Source organism: Scyliorhinus canicula, chromosome 7 (assembly GCF_902713615.1).
Source record: "Scyliorhinus canicula chromosome 7, sScyCan1.1, whole genome shotgun sequence".
Taxonomy (NCBI): domain Eukaryota; kingdom Metazoa; phylum Chordata; class Chondrichthyes; order Carcharhiniformes; family Scyliorhinidae; genus Scyliorhinus; species Scyliorhinus canicula.
The window spans coordinates 98,915,541-98,929,689 of NC_052152.1; the positions used below are offsets into that span (position 1 = coordinate 98,915,541).

The 14,149-nt window shown below is 48.6% G+C and overlaps 1 protein-coding gene across 5 annotated transcripts in view; it reads left to right on the plus strand.

The window, feature by feature from the left end:
* Positions 1-252: 252 nt before the first annotated feature.
* LOC119969218 overlaps positions 253-14,149 on the plus strand; it is a 102,983-nt gene continuing 89,086 nt past the window's right edge. Inside the window, exon 1 of one of the 5 annotated variants that reach the window (XM_038802531.1) lies at positions 253-484. Coding sequence is in view for 2 of the 5 variants with exons in the window: in XM_038802530.1 (XP_038658458.1) it covers positions 832-847 (16 nt within the window). In the remaining 3 variants the exon portion in view is untranslated. Of the gene's footprint in view, positions 485-547; positions 848-9,229; positions 9,832-14,149 lie in introns of those variants that run through there. The other 4 variants (XM_038802530.1, XM_038802534.1, XM_038802533.1 and 1 more) reach the window with 4 other exon arrangements.

The following is a 14,149-nucleotide window of genomic DNA, read 5'->3' on the forward strand; positions in this document are numbered from 1 at the left end:
TAGGCCCCTTGTTCCGCACTGTAACCAATCACTGTTTGTTGATGTACCATTTGTCAATGTACTCTTGATTACTCTTTTGTTTATGTACTGTGTATGTTCCCTTGGCTGCAGAAAGATACATGTGACAATAAAATCAAAATGATAAGGGGAGAGTAGGTTGGAAGTAACTGTTCCCGTTGGCAGAAGCGTTGAGAACCACGGGATACAGATTCAAGGTCATTGACAAAAGGACCGCCAGCCGTCACAATCCAGCTGGTCAATGCTCCAGAGTTGGGATTTGCGTCAATTTCGCCAATACATTTCACAAGTTTACGCGACTTAATGTCAGCAATTTAAGTTGCCGCCATTAAAAAGGGTTGAAATCATCTTACATCCGCAGGGAATCCCTGGTTCAATAATCCACGACATTTGAGTCACATTTTCTGACGCCACGAACGCTGGAAACGCTGGCAGCGCATTATCAATGAAAAAGTGGTGGAAAAAGGTAACGCAGTGACATTATTCAGCAGCGGGTGGGTTGGAGTAATGAGTAAGCGGCAGCCTCAAGCGTTCCTGGGCGGTGGCTGAGTACTGAAGCCCATTTGGATAATGAGCAGCGCTGTCTGCGTTTCCCTCTCCGAGGGGGGCAGCTTTGTCAATGCTGGCCGGGTCGGGAGTTAACGGCTGCGCAGTCTTGCCTCCGCGTCGCGCCGCCGTCATTGGACGCAGTGTACAAAGGTTTTTTTGAGCGTCCCTCTTCCGTTAAAGCGCCATTCGAGCGGCGTCTGGAAAAGGAGGGTAAACAGCACCCCGGGTGAAACTGCGTCACCAGCCCGTCAAAGCAAACTCATAATGTCGGCCGCAAACGGTAAGGCCATTTTACAAATTCTCTCCCTTAATTGGTCCCCGCCCGCCAGAAAAGGTGCTGCTTTTGCTGAGCGCACTGCCGATATTTGCGTGTGGCTGTACAATCCAACCTGAAAGGAGCCCGGAAACGGTTAAAGGGCGTTTTCTCATCAGCTCTGACGCAAACGCTCAGCGCTGGAGGTAGTCCCTGCGTCCCGCCCACTCGCGCGCCTCTGATTGGCGCTCCCAGCGCCGCCGCGTTCCATTTCCGAACGTTGGTACCGTTCCAACGCTCCAGACTGGTTGGGTTCCAAGTCGATCATTGTGACGTCACGGGCGCTGGTGGATTTCACGCAGATGGAAACAAGAGGAAATGTAACAATGTCGCCGGCGCGCTGCTCCGCTCACCATTCATTCCGAGCCTTGCCGGACCAGCGTTTGGATAGCTCTCACGTATTGCACCCCTCATTTCGTCAATGCGGGATTCCTCTTCGGTGTTTTGATATCCCCCCCTTCCCTACCCCGAGACAACATTTAGGCTGATATTGTGTATGTATGGTTAAATAGGTGCGTTTTCAAAATATATTCATTACTCGGAACGGGGCAATGCAGTACGCCTTGTTTTGTTTCAAGCACTCTCCGGGCGTTCTAATGCATTGCCAGCCCCGTGGCGTTTGCAGCACAGCCACACGATGCGCAATCTTCCTCGGTTTAACATGCAAAGCAATGTGTGGTGTCGTTGCTTCAACGGAAGATAGATGCGCAATCCATGTTTCATCAACTGGAAAGGAACCTAACGTTCCTGCAAGATCGGCCGCTCGAAGCAGAAATTGTTTTTAAATTTCGTCGTCTTTCTTTAGAAACGATTCTTTAACTTTCTAAATGGGTTTAATTAGATTTTATTTTTTTCAAATGTGGAGATAAATGCAGAATAGTTACTTCGTTCATGATATTGGATCTTCTCTTATTTGCAAGTGCTGGTCGAATTAAAAACCTGAGCGAAACTGTTTATCTGGTAAATTCAAAATGTGGGTGTCGCTCCACACAGAAACCTGCCCGTTGACTACAAACACTTTGGCGTGAACAGTGTTATGTAAATGCATGTTCTTTACTCTTTTTCCCTATTCAACTGTCTACCGCACTACAACTTTCAACATCTCTGTTACTAGCACCTCTGTGAAACGCCTCACGATATCATTCCTACATTGCAGATGCCCTGTAAAAGCTTGTTTGGGGAAATAATTTGCGGTATTGAGGGTCACTGAACAACTATGGTGGGGGTGGTATTGGGAGTCATGTTACAAGCAGGGTAGTAATTCTTGACTCTTTCATGATGCTCTTTCCCAGGTATGCACTGTTTCCGTGACAATAATACTCTTATTGACCGTAGGCTATTCCAGTATCAGTGTTTCCATATGTCAGTAAAACCTGTGGATACAGATTGTTGCAGGGCCAGCCAGTTGAACAGAATTTGCTGGGATTCCAGAATTCCGAGGTGACACTCGAGTAACCAGACCGTCTTCATCAATGACAGAATGTATGTCAATGAGAACTTAAACTTAAAGTCTAACAATGACCATGAAACTATTGTCAATTTGACTTAAAAAGCCCATTTGGTTCACTAACATCCTTTATGGAAGGAAATCTGCCATCCTTACCCAGTCTGGCCTAAGTGTTTGAAAATGGGATTAGAATAGATAAGTGCTTTATGGCTGGTGCAGACATGATGGGCCGAAGGGCCTGTTTCTGTGCTCAATGACTCTAATACACCCTCCAATGCGCAGCACTCCATCATGCGCTTGAATACTTGTATCTCTGTGAGCTGGCATAAGGCCTTTACATTCATCAGCAAGGATAAGGCCTTTACATTCATCTACCAAGATATCCAATGAATCCTGTCTGCATACACCAGGAGGTTAACAACAGCAATGATGATCAGTATTAACAATTAGGGCGTTGGTTTCATAGAATCATAGAATTTACAGTGCTGAAGAAGGCCATTCGGCCCATCGATTCTGCACCGGCCCTTGGAAAGAGCACCCTACTTAAGCCTCCACCCTATCCCTGTAACCCAGTAACCCCACCTAACCTAAGGGCAATTTAGCATAGCCAATCCACCTAACCTGCACATCTTTGGACTGTGGGAGGAGCACCTGGAAGAAACCCACGCAGACATGAGGAGAACGTGCAGACTCTGCACAGACAGTGACCCAAGCCGGGAATTGAACCTGGGACCTTGGAGCTCTGAAGCAGCAATGCAAACCACTGCGCCACCGTGCTGCCCTTAAAAATGCCATATTCCTTCTGTTACACACATGAGCCTCACATCACCACATGTCTGGCCTGTCTGGTGCCCTGATAATCTGCTCTTGGCTCAGAACCACTTTTCTGTCTTGGCCTTTTATGCTATAATTGTAACTGCGATTGGCAAACCCAGCACAACAGTGGATAGACTGACTTCATGGCAGGTATAGGATGAGGAAGTAATTCTCTTCCCCATCTCTATTCCACTGCCTGCACTGGCCCATTTCTTCCCTAAATACTATCGCAAACATTATCGATTTCCATGTCTGTAACATTGCCTGACTTTGCCCCTTTCTCTGCTTTTTTTTGTTACTGAAACACTCATTCAAGCTATGGCTTCCTCAAGACTCGACTATTGCAAAGCACTGCTGGCTGGTCTCCCATGTTCTGCACTACATAAACTTAATGTCATCCAAAATAGGGCGGCACGGCAGCGCAGTGGTTAGCACATTCTCCCCATGTCTGCGTGGGTTTCCTAGGGGTGCTCTGGTTTCCTCCCACAAGTCCCGAAAGACGTGCTTGTTCGGTTAATTGGACATTCTGAATTCTCCCTCCATGTACCGAACAGGGGCCAGAGTGTGACGACTAGGGAATTTTCACAGTAACTTCTTTGCAGTGTTAATGTAAGCCTACTTGTGACAATAATAAAGATTATTATAACTCTGCTGTCCATTCATTGACTTGCAGCAAGTCCCATTCCTCCCAACCTACAGCGGTCAAGCAATGCTCTGATTTGAGACTACTCATCCTTGTTTTCAAATCTGTCCACAGTCTTGCCTCCTTATCTCTGTAACCTTCTCCAGCCTTCACAACCCTCCAATGTGTCTCTGCTCTAATTCTGGCCCCAGGTGTACCCCCCCCCGTAATTTATTTGGGCTCCAATTGATGACTGTGCCTCCAGCTGCATCGGCCCGAAGCTTTAGATTTCTCTGTTTCTCTACCTCCTTTGGTAGCTACCTCTTTGACCAACCTTTTGGCTCTGTGTTATACTTTGCTTTCAAATGCTCCTGTGAAGCGTTCTGGAGTGTTTCATAATGTCTTTTAAAAAAATTATTTTGTGCAATGTCGGCGTTGCTGGCAAGGCCAGCATAGGAACATAAGAATTAGGAGCAGATATAGGCAATTCAGCCCTTCGAGCCAGCTCCGCCATTCAATCAGATTATGGCTGATCTCTTCCTGGTCTCAAATCCACCTCCCCACTTGTTGCCCATATCCCTGTAACCATTTTTTCAAATCAAATCAAATCTCCTCCTTGAAACCATTTTATGACTCCGATTCCCCCGCACTTTGCGGCAGCATTTGTTGCTCATCCCAAATTGCCCTTGAACTGAGCAGCTTGCTAGAACATTTTAGAGGACGATAAAGAGTCAACTGCATTGCTGTGGATCTGGAGTCATGTGTGGACCAGACCAGGTAAGGATGGCAGTGAACCAGATAGGGATTTCTAAAATGACAATCAACGATAGTTTCATGGTCACCATTGCTTTCAATTCCAGATTTTATTAATTGCCTTTAAATTCCACAAGCTGCCATGGTGGGATTTGAACCACTGTGCCCAGAGCATTAGCTTGGGCCTCTGGATTGCTAGTTGCTTTGCAGAAGGTTCCTCCTTTAGTATGAGCACACCCCAAGTACCCTGCTTCTAGCATCCCGAACACCACTTATGGACTGCAGCCAAACTATGGAACCCACCATCAGAACATGGGTGGCACAGTGGTTAGCACTGTTATGTAACAGCGCCAGGGACCTGGGTTTGATTTGCGGCTTGGATCACTGTCTGTGCGGAGTCCACATGTTCTCCCCTTGTCTGTGGATTTACTCTGGGTGCTCCGGTTTACTCCCACCGTCCAAAGATGTGCAGGTTAGGTGGATTGGCCATGCAAAATTGCTCTTATTGTCCAAAAAGGTTAGCTGGGGTTACGGAGATAGGGTGGAGATTTGGGCTTGGATAGGATGCTCTTTCCAAGGGTTGGTGCAGACTCGATGGGCTGAATGGCCTCCTTCGGCAATGTCAATTCTATACACAACCAAATCCCAGACCCTCAACTGCTAGGCTTTCAAACTCCACGTTCTCAGCACTTCCACCAAGTACTGAAACACCAGGGACTGGATTCTCCGTTCCTGAGGCTATGTGCCGACGCCAGTGGAGGGTCTGTGGTATGTCACAATGGGAAAATCGGCTCGAAACCCACACCGATTCCACTATCCATGAGGTGCTAGCACTGGTGCAGCGTGAAACACCTGCGGAACGCGCGGTAAACAGTTGGAGATTTGCCGGGTCCATGCTGCACATGCGCAAGGCTGACAAGCTGCAGCTGTGCATGTGCTTACACCCCCACACACGCATCGATTGCACCGGAAAAAGATGGAGCCGGCTGTACTGGACCGGTTAACCGGCCACCCCGACCCCACTGCCCTGGCAGAAGCCCCCTGGCCAGTGGCTCGGAACTTGGCCGACTGTGGCGGTGCTGGTCACTGTCCACATGCCCTCTCTCCGCAGCCGCCATGCCACGCTCACAACTGCTGAGACCACATGTGGCCTGTGACATCGGGAACTTGGCCCATCGGAGGTGGAGCATTGTGGGTGGACCCGCTAATGACATTCCAACGGGTTGCGACTGAGCGCGGTGTGCATCTTGATGATGCCGATTTGGAGGGGCGGAGCACTGTGACTCGGTGTCAAACCGGCACCTACCATGATATCAGTGTTGGGAGCCATTCTCCGCCTGATCACCATTCTCGATTTCGGCGTCGGGCAACAGAGAATCCCGCTCCATAGATCCATGCACCCAGTGCTACCAAGCCCACTATCCATTCCCCAGGTATGAAGAAAGGACTTGCATTTATATAGCGCCTGTCACATTCTTGCAGCAAACCAATTTATTTTGCCCAGTTAGGTACTGTTTTGTATTTGAATGTAGCGGCCAATTTGTCCTCTGCAAGATTCCACAGACAAAAAAATTGCAAGGAAATACATTGCAGGGAAATGGTGCTAAGGTAGAAGATCAGCTATGATCTAGCTGAATGGTGGAACAGGTTTGTGGGGCTGAATGGCCTACCCTTACTACTTCTGACCTTATTTTGTCACTGTAGATCTATAGCCCTGAGTACATTTCTACAAATTTGTAATGTTTAAAACTGTAAATTCACCAGCACACTGAATACTTCATTTGTACAATTTCTTTCCTGAATTATGTATTTTTACAGAAATATATGTGCCACGGTTGCAATTTATTGATTAAAATTTCATCTTCAGAAAATAGCAATGAATTGCAATGTTCAAATTTACAAATAACAATCTAATTTCTCATGTGAAATCACAACAAATAAGTTTTGAAAATATTTTTTTTTTTTTCCAATTGAGGGGTAATTTAGCTTGGCCAATCCACCTAACCTGCACATCTTTGGGTTGTGGGGGTGAAACCCACACAGACATGGGGAGAACGTGCAAATTCCACATGGACAGTAACGCGGGGACGGGATCGAACCCGGGTCCTCAGCGCAGTATGCAGCAGTGCTAACCACTATCACCGTGCCGCCCCAAAGTAACTGTGAAAAGCCCCTAGTCGCCAATATCCGGCACCTGTTCGGGTACACAGAGGGAGAATTCAGAATGTCCAAATTACCTAACAGCACATCTTTTGGGACTTGTGGAAGGAAACCGGAGCACCCGGAACAAACCCACGCAGACACAGGGAGAATGTGCAGACTCCGCACACAGTAACCCAAGCTGGGAATTGAACCTGGGACCCTGGCGCTGTGAGCAACAGTGCTAACCACTATGCTACCGTGCCGCCCATAAGATAAATAATATTTGCGACAAAACAAATTAGTTGCAAGTAAGTAATGCGTCTCAGCCGTGGCATGTACCTTTCTGAGAATGAATGTTCTTCTCAGATTTAAGGTTGGTCTTCCCAAATCCGAGACTGTAAGCTGATGAGGCAAGTACGACCCAACACACATTATGCCTCGAGTTCTCAGCATGGTGCAGTCTGACTGGAGAGAATCTCCAGCATTCACCAGATGGTTCGCTGCAGATACAATGCTTGAAATACAAGACAGACATGCTATAACAGTAATTGTGAAATAATAACAGAAAATCATGAAAATATGCAGAAGATCTGGCAATGTCAATAGAGAGGTAAACAGTATTGTGCCTTTTGTGACTGCGCTTGTAATTATGTGACCAATTCCTGAATCACTTTAATCAGAATGGCTTTTTAAGGATTAAAGCTAGCTAGCAAGCTTGCCTTCCAGCTGCGAGACTAAATTGATGTGTACCTACTTAGCAATAAATATGGGGTGTAAAAAAAGAACTCTACCTCTTCACAATAAAGGAGCACTTGCTAATCTTGAATTTCTGTAGCGTGGATGTGCTTTCAACAGTTGTAAGAGATTGGGGAGGTTATACAGTGGCAAAGAGAAGGTATTGGGTTCAGGAACATTAGCATTGGCTTTTAAATAGATTTGTTTTATTTCAAAATCTATATTTGTACAGATGCACCTTCATGTTTTATTTATTACAATTTGCGGCAGTGCTTGTTGTCTAATCATCTGACTATTTTCCAATAATGCCTTCAGATGATGCACTGCTGCATCAGGGCTCCATAAGGATTCTGATTGCTCTGTACTTTTCCTCTATTCCCAGGCAGCACCCTGCGCATTGAACAACCTTAATTAGAGGGCTTGTTATCTTCAGAAATCTTTAAATGCAGTGAAGACAAGCCAAAGCGTGCCATAGCACATATTAACTGGCTGTCTAAGTTAGCAACATGATTTCCTTCAGTAACAAAAAATGTTCCAGTGAGTTGCACAAGACTGAGCTGAAGCCATTCCAGATTTTCGTACATTGATTTTAAACAATTGCGTTTGATTGGATCTTTTGAAGTTCAGAAGCAGCTGAATGGGCACGGCCTCAAACAAGGAGCTTTAGCAACAAGAGCCTTAGCAACAGGAAGCTATCATATTTTCTTTTTCAAAGATTAATCCTATTCAGAATAGTCCCAAACTCCTTTAATATCCAGAAGCCTCAACTTTATTAATTAAAAATATGTTTTTAAAACCTCTTTTATTATTTCCTTGGCAATCTTCCAGATAAGTTGTGATTTTTTTTTTGGGCACTTTTTTTTGAGGAGAAAAAATACTCTATTCTGGGGTTTCACATTGTGAATAAAATGACTCTAATTTTCCTGTGTCGTCAGAATTTCACAGGTATTTGTGCAGTGCCGTGGTTGCATGCTCAAAATAAGTCAAGTGTATATTGTATTAATTGGCCTTCCTATCCTATTCCCCCCAATGATATACAGTGAATGAGAAGTGCTACGAGTAAAGTACAGGACAGAATAACAAATTACTTGTCTTGTGCCAGGATATATTTGTAACACATGATGTGCCCCAAATGTATTTTTGCAATAAGTAAATTTAATCTTAGCCCTGCGAATTAATTGCTGTACTCGTGCTGTTCTTAATCCTAATAAAGTTACCCATTAATTGCTTGATTAATTGCTGAAGGGTTTCGGTTAAAGGTTGTGCTAACTATGCACCCTCCCAAAAGCTCCAACATAACGGGCATTTTCAAAATAGCGAACCAATTTAAAAAAGGGTTTATTTTGCACAAAAGGCAGGGCCTGATTGTACAGTGGGTTAAGGCAATATTGGCCCTTTTGGCATCTCATTCAAATTCAGTCCAATCTAATTTGTAACTGAAGTCTCTTCCATGAAAATCTTCGGCAATGTCAAACTAGAGGTTATATGCATAAAATGTTACAGCTCAGAAACGGGTCATTTGGCATGCCAATCCCATTCAGTTTATCCCATCCCCCGGGCACTTCATGATTCTTTTAATAGTCCTCATTTAACAAACCACTATCTACTTCCCATCTTTAAAAACTAACTTACTGACTATGCTTCACAATGGAATTTGAAATGGCATCATCTTGCAACTCCTGCCAAAATGTTCAAATTGAGTGATGTCATGCTGTTTTGTTTTGGCCTGATGCTCTAGATTGAATTGACAAACATTTGTGGAACCCCTGAGCAACGTGTGACTGCTAGCACAGAGGCAAGCAGTAATAGTGGGTGAGAAACAGCTTGGAGAGAGGCAGACTGATGTGTTAGAACAACGGGGGAAGGGAGAGTAGCTTCAGAGTGAGAAACAGCGTGGAGAGAGGCAGACCCAGAGAGTTAGAACAGCGGGGGAAGGGAGAGCAGCGTCAGAGTGAGGAACAACTTGGAGAGAGACAGACCCAGCCAATTAACATGGTGGAGGGGGAGCTCACCATAAACAGAGGGAAAAGCAAAGAGTGGCATCCGAGAAAGGCAGGCTGTCCGTCCCGGTGGCGCCGATGTGCCAGGCGGCCCCACGAGACGGGATGGAGGCTCAGGCAAACCTGGAAGGGGAAAAGCTGGTGAAGCAAACAGCGGAGCAGGAACAGGATGTGGCGACCATCATCTCCCCCACCCTCACCGGAAAGAGTGGAGAAGCGTGCTGAAAAGGGAGCTGAAAGCCATAAAGGAGGCAATTAGGACGGAGCTCCACACTATGATGACGGAGGTGCTGTTGGAGGCGACAGCCAAAATGCAGCGAACCATCGAAGGCCTGGGAAGAAAGGTGGAGGCGAGGAGAAAACGATCCTGGAGTTGGAGAAGGCCACCTCATTTCAGAGCGACAGGATTGCAGCTCTGGAAACCCGAGGTGAGAAGGTTGGTAATGACCCAAGGGAGCCTAAGAGGGAAAGTGGAGAACCAGGAAAGCAGATCCAGAATGTTAAAATAGTGGGCCTGTCAGAGAGGATAGAGGGCAGAGACCCAATGGGCTACATTGTCCAAATGCTGGGCAAGCTAGTGGGGAGGGAGGGATTTCCAAACCCCCAGAAATGAACAGGGCGCACAGGTCACTTCGACCTAGGCCCAAAGCCGGGAGCAGCCCCAGAGCGATTATTGCGAAGCAGCACTGGTTCCAGGACCAGGACAAAATCCTAAAGGGGGCCTTTTCATTTGTCTATTTATTTATTTTTTTCTTTTGTTTTTTGGAATTGTAGTTGTATAAGTTAACCTAAGGTTTGAGACATGGCAGGAGATCTCAGGCCCGTGCCATGATCTTCGTGTGCGATGTGGGAGCTCAGGGACACGTCCACTGTCCCTGGCTCTTTCACGTGCAAGAACTGTATCCAGTTGCAGCTCCTGTTAGACCGCTTGACGGCTCTGGAGCTGTGGATGGACTGACTTTGGAGCATCCGTGATGCTGAGGAGGTCGTGGATAGCACGTTTAGCGAGTTGGTCACACCCAGGTGAATGTTACTGAGGGAGACAGAAAATGGGTGACCAAAAGACAGAGCAAATGTAGGAAGGCAGTGCAGGTGTCCCCTGTGATCATTTCCCTGCAAAACAAATATACCGCTTTGGATACTGTTGAGGGAGATGGCTCACCAGGGGAAGGCAGCAGCAGCCAGAATCATGGCACCGTGGCTGGCTCTGCTGCGCAGCAGGGCAGGAAGAAGAATGGCAGGGCTATAGTGATGGGGGACTCAATCGTAAGTGGAATAGACGCGGTTCTGCGGACGCAATCGAGACTCCAGGATGGTATGTTGCCTCCCTGGTGCAAGGGTTAAGGATGTCTTGGAGCAGCTGCAGGACATTCTTGGGGGGGGGGGGGGGGTGGAAGGGTGAACAGCCAGCTGTCATTGTGCACATAGGCACCAACAACATAGGTAAAAAACGGGGTGAGGTCCTCCAAGCTGAATTCAGGGAGTTAGAAGTTAAACTAAAAAGTAGCACTTCAAAGGTAGTAATCTCAGGATTGCTACCATCAGGAAGCATGGTGGCGCAGAGGTTAGCATTGCTGCCTCACGGCACTGAGGTCCCAGGTTCGATCCCGACTCTGGGTCACAGTCCGTGTGGGGTTTGCGCATTCTCCCGTGTTTGCGTGGGTTTCGCCCCCACAGCCCAAAAGATGTGCAGGTTAGGTGGATTGACCATGCTAAAGTGCCCCTTAATTGGAAAAAATGAATTGGGTACACTAAATTTATAAGAAAAAAAAATAGCTACCAGTGCCATGAGCTAGTCCGAGTAGGATTGTCAGGATAGATAGGATGAATGCGTGGCTCGAGAGGTGGTGCAAGAGGGAGGGATTCAAATTCCTGGGGCATTGGAACCGGTTCTGGGGGAGGTGGGACCAGTACAAACTGGATGGTCTGCACCTGAGCAGGACTGGAACCGATGTCCTAGGGAGGGTTTAAACTAATATGGCAGGGGGATGGGATCCAATGTAGGAAGTTGGAGGGACGTAAAACGGGGCCAGAAACAAAAAGCAGTCAGGGGGAAAGTATAAGGCAGAGAAGCCATAGTCAAAAATCAAAAAGGGCGGGACTTCCGGTTGCGGCTATGACCAGCTAAGTCGCACATTTGGCAGCTCCTGCGACAAAGGTGTTTAAGGGCCGATTGGAGGGCCCCGACGGTACTGTAAAGACGAATCCCGGTGGGGGAAGGCTCCCTGAGGAGAGTGAGACCAACTTTATGGTCGGTACTCGGAGTGGGGCGACAAAAAAAAGCGGCAGCAGCTCCCCGAAAAAAGCGGGGGAAGAGGACCAAAATGGCGGCCGGTGGCGCACTAGAAGATTGGAGAAAATGGGCGGAGGAGCAGCAGGCCGCTCTCCTCCGGTGTTTTACGGAGCTGAAAGTGGAACTCTTAGAGTCTATGAACGCGACGACCACAAGGCTGATGGGGGCCCAGGCGACCCAAGAGGCGTCGATAAGAGAGCTGCAGCAGGAGATGACTGCAAGGGAGGAGGAGGCCACGGTCCTCGTGGGAAAGGTGGAGGTGCACGAGGCACTCCACCTGAAATGGCAGAGCCGCTTTGAGGAGCTGGACACTCGAATGAGGCGGAAGAACTTGAGGATCCTGGGCCTAGCAGAAGGCCTGGAGGGGCCTGATCTCCCGAAATATGTAGCGGAGATGCTGAGCTCCCTGATGGGAGAGGGGGCCGGTCCATCGCCTCTGGAGCTGGAAGAAGCATATCGGGTCATGGCTAGGCGGCCTAGGGCGAACGAGCCCCCGAGGGCGGTGCTGGTGCGATTCCAGCGTTTCTGTGATCGGGAGAAAGTGCTGAGGTGGGCCAAGAGGGAGAAAAGCAGCAAATGGGAGAATTCGACGGTGCGGATATATCAGGACTGGAGTGCGGAGGTGGCAAAGCGGCGGGCCCGGTTTAACCGGACGAAGGCGGTGCTGCATGCAAAGAGGATCAAGTTCGGAATGCTGCAGCCAGCGCGCTTGTGGGTCACCTACAAGGACCAGCACCATTACTTTGAGACCCCAGAGGAGGCATGGACTTTTGTTCGGGAGGAAAAGCTGGACCTGAACTAGAACTTGGGAACGCCGGCGGTCGAGGCCGCCCGAGTACCCTTGACTGATCAAGTGGCCCATGTCTTTCTTAGGCCAGGTCGGAACTTGGTTAAAGTTGATGGATCGTTTGGTTTCTTTGAAACTTGTGTTATGGGGGGTTTCTTTGTTCCTTTTTGTGTGTCTCTTCCCGTTGCCAACTTCCCTTAATTATTGTTATTGTAGGGGGGGCTTTTTTACTGTTTTTTGATCTGTTCTTTAAGGGTTATGGTTACTGTTCTGTTCGATGGAGGGTGATGGTTAAATACGTTATTATTGGGTAGTTATTTAGTTATGCAGGCATAGTTATGTATTTATGTATTTATTTGAGATTTGTTATTTATATTGTTATATTGTTAAGTTGGGGAGGCGGGACGGGGGGGTGCAAGTTGGTTATGCGTGTTTTCTTTTTCTCTTTTTCTTCCTCTCGTTCTAAGGGGGCTTTTTTATGGGCTTGGATGGGGACGGGGGTGGAATTGAAGATGGCGGGGTAGGGTGTGGCCGGGCGAAAGCGCGGGCTTTCCCCTGTTTCCCGCGCGCGGGACGGAGGAAGGGGGAGGAGAGAAGAGTGGGGTGTGGCCAGCAATGGCGGCTTTTCCCGCGCTGAAGCGGGGTCAGAGAGGGATGGCAAGGGGGGGGGGAGGCCCCTCCCCCCCCACATCGGGAGGAGTCGGAGTGTGGCAGGGGCAGCCGGGTCAGCGAAAATCAGCTGACTCTCGGGAGTACGATGGTGGATACACCGCGGCTAGGAGGGGTCCTAGCCGGGGGGGGGGGGGGGAAGGGGGGTTAGGGGGGGATACCGGGTTGCTGCTGGAAAGGCCGAGGACGGGAAGGGAAGAACGGGAGGAGAGAGGGGGGGGGGGCCATCACCATGGGGAACGGGTCAGAAGGGGAGGGTCGACCCGGGGCGAACAGGGGACAGGACATGGCTAATAGACAGGGGAAAGGGACAGGTCGCTCCACGACCCGGTTGATTACTTGGAACGTGAGGGGGCTGAATGGGCCGGTCAAGAGAGCAAGGGTTTTTTCACACCTAAAGGGACTGCAGGCGAATGTGGCAATGTTGCAGGAGACTCACTTGAGAGTAGTAGACCAGGTACGCCTGAGAAGGGGGTGGGTGGGACAGGTGTTCCACTCAGGCTTGGACGCAAAGAACCGGGGGGTGGCGATTTTGGTGGGAAAGAGGGTGTCGTTCGTGGCGGCGCAGGTGGTAGCAGATAAGGAGGGTAGGTACGTGATGGTGAAGGGTAGGCTGCAGGGAGAGAATGTGGTGCTGGTGAATGTGTATGCCCCGAATTGGGATGACGCGGGTTTTATGAGGCGCCTGTTGGGCCTCATTCCGGGTCTGGAGGCAGGGGGCCTGATCATGGGGGGGGACTTCAATACAGTGCTCGACCCTGGGCTGGACAGATCGAGTTCCAGGACGAATAGGAGGCCGGCAGCGGCAGAGGTGCTAAGGGGGTTCATGGAGCAGATGGGGGGGGGTAGACCCTTGGAGATTTGGCAGGCCAAGGGCGAGGGGAGTATTCTTTTTTCTCCCACGTCCACAGGGTGTACTCCAGAATAGACTTTTTTGTACTGAGCAGGGGGCTGATTTCGAGAGTGCAGGACACGGAGTACTCGGCCATTGCGATTTCGGACCAT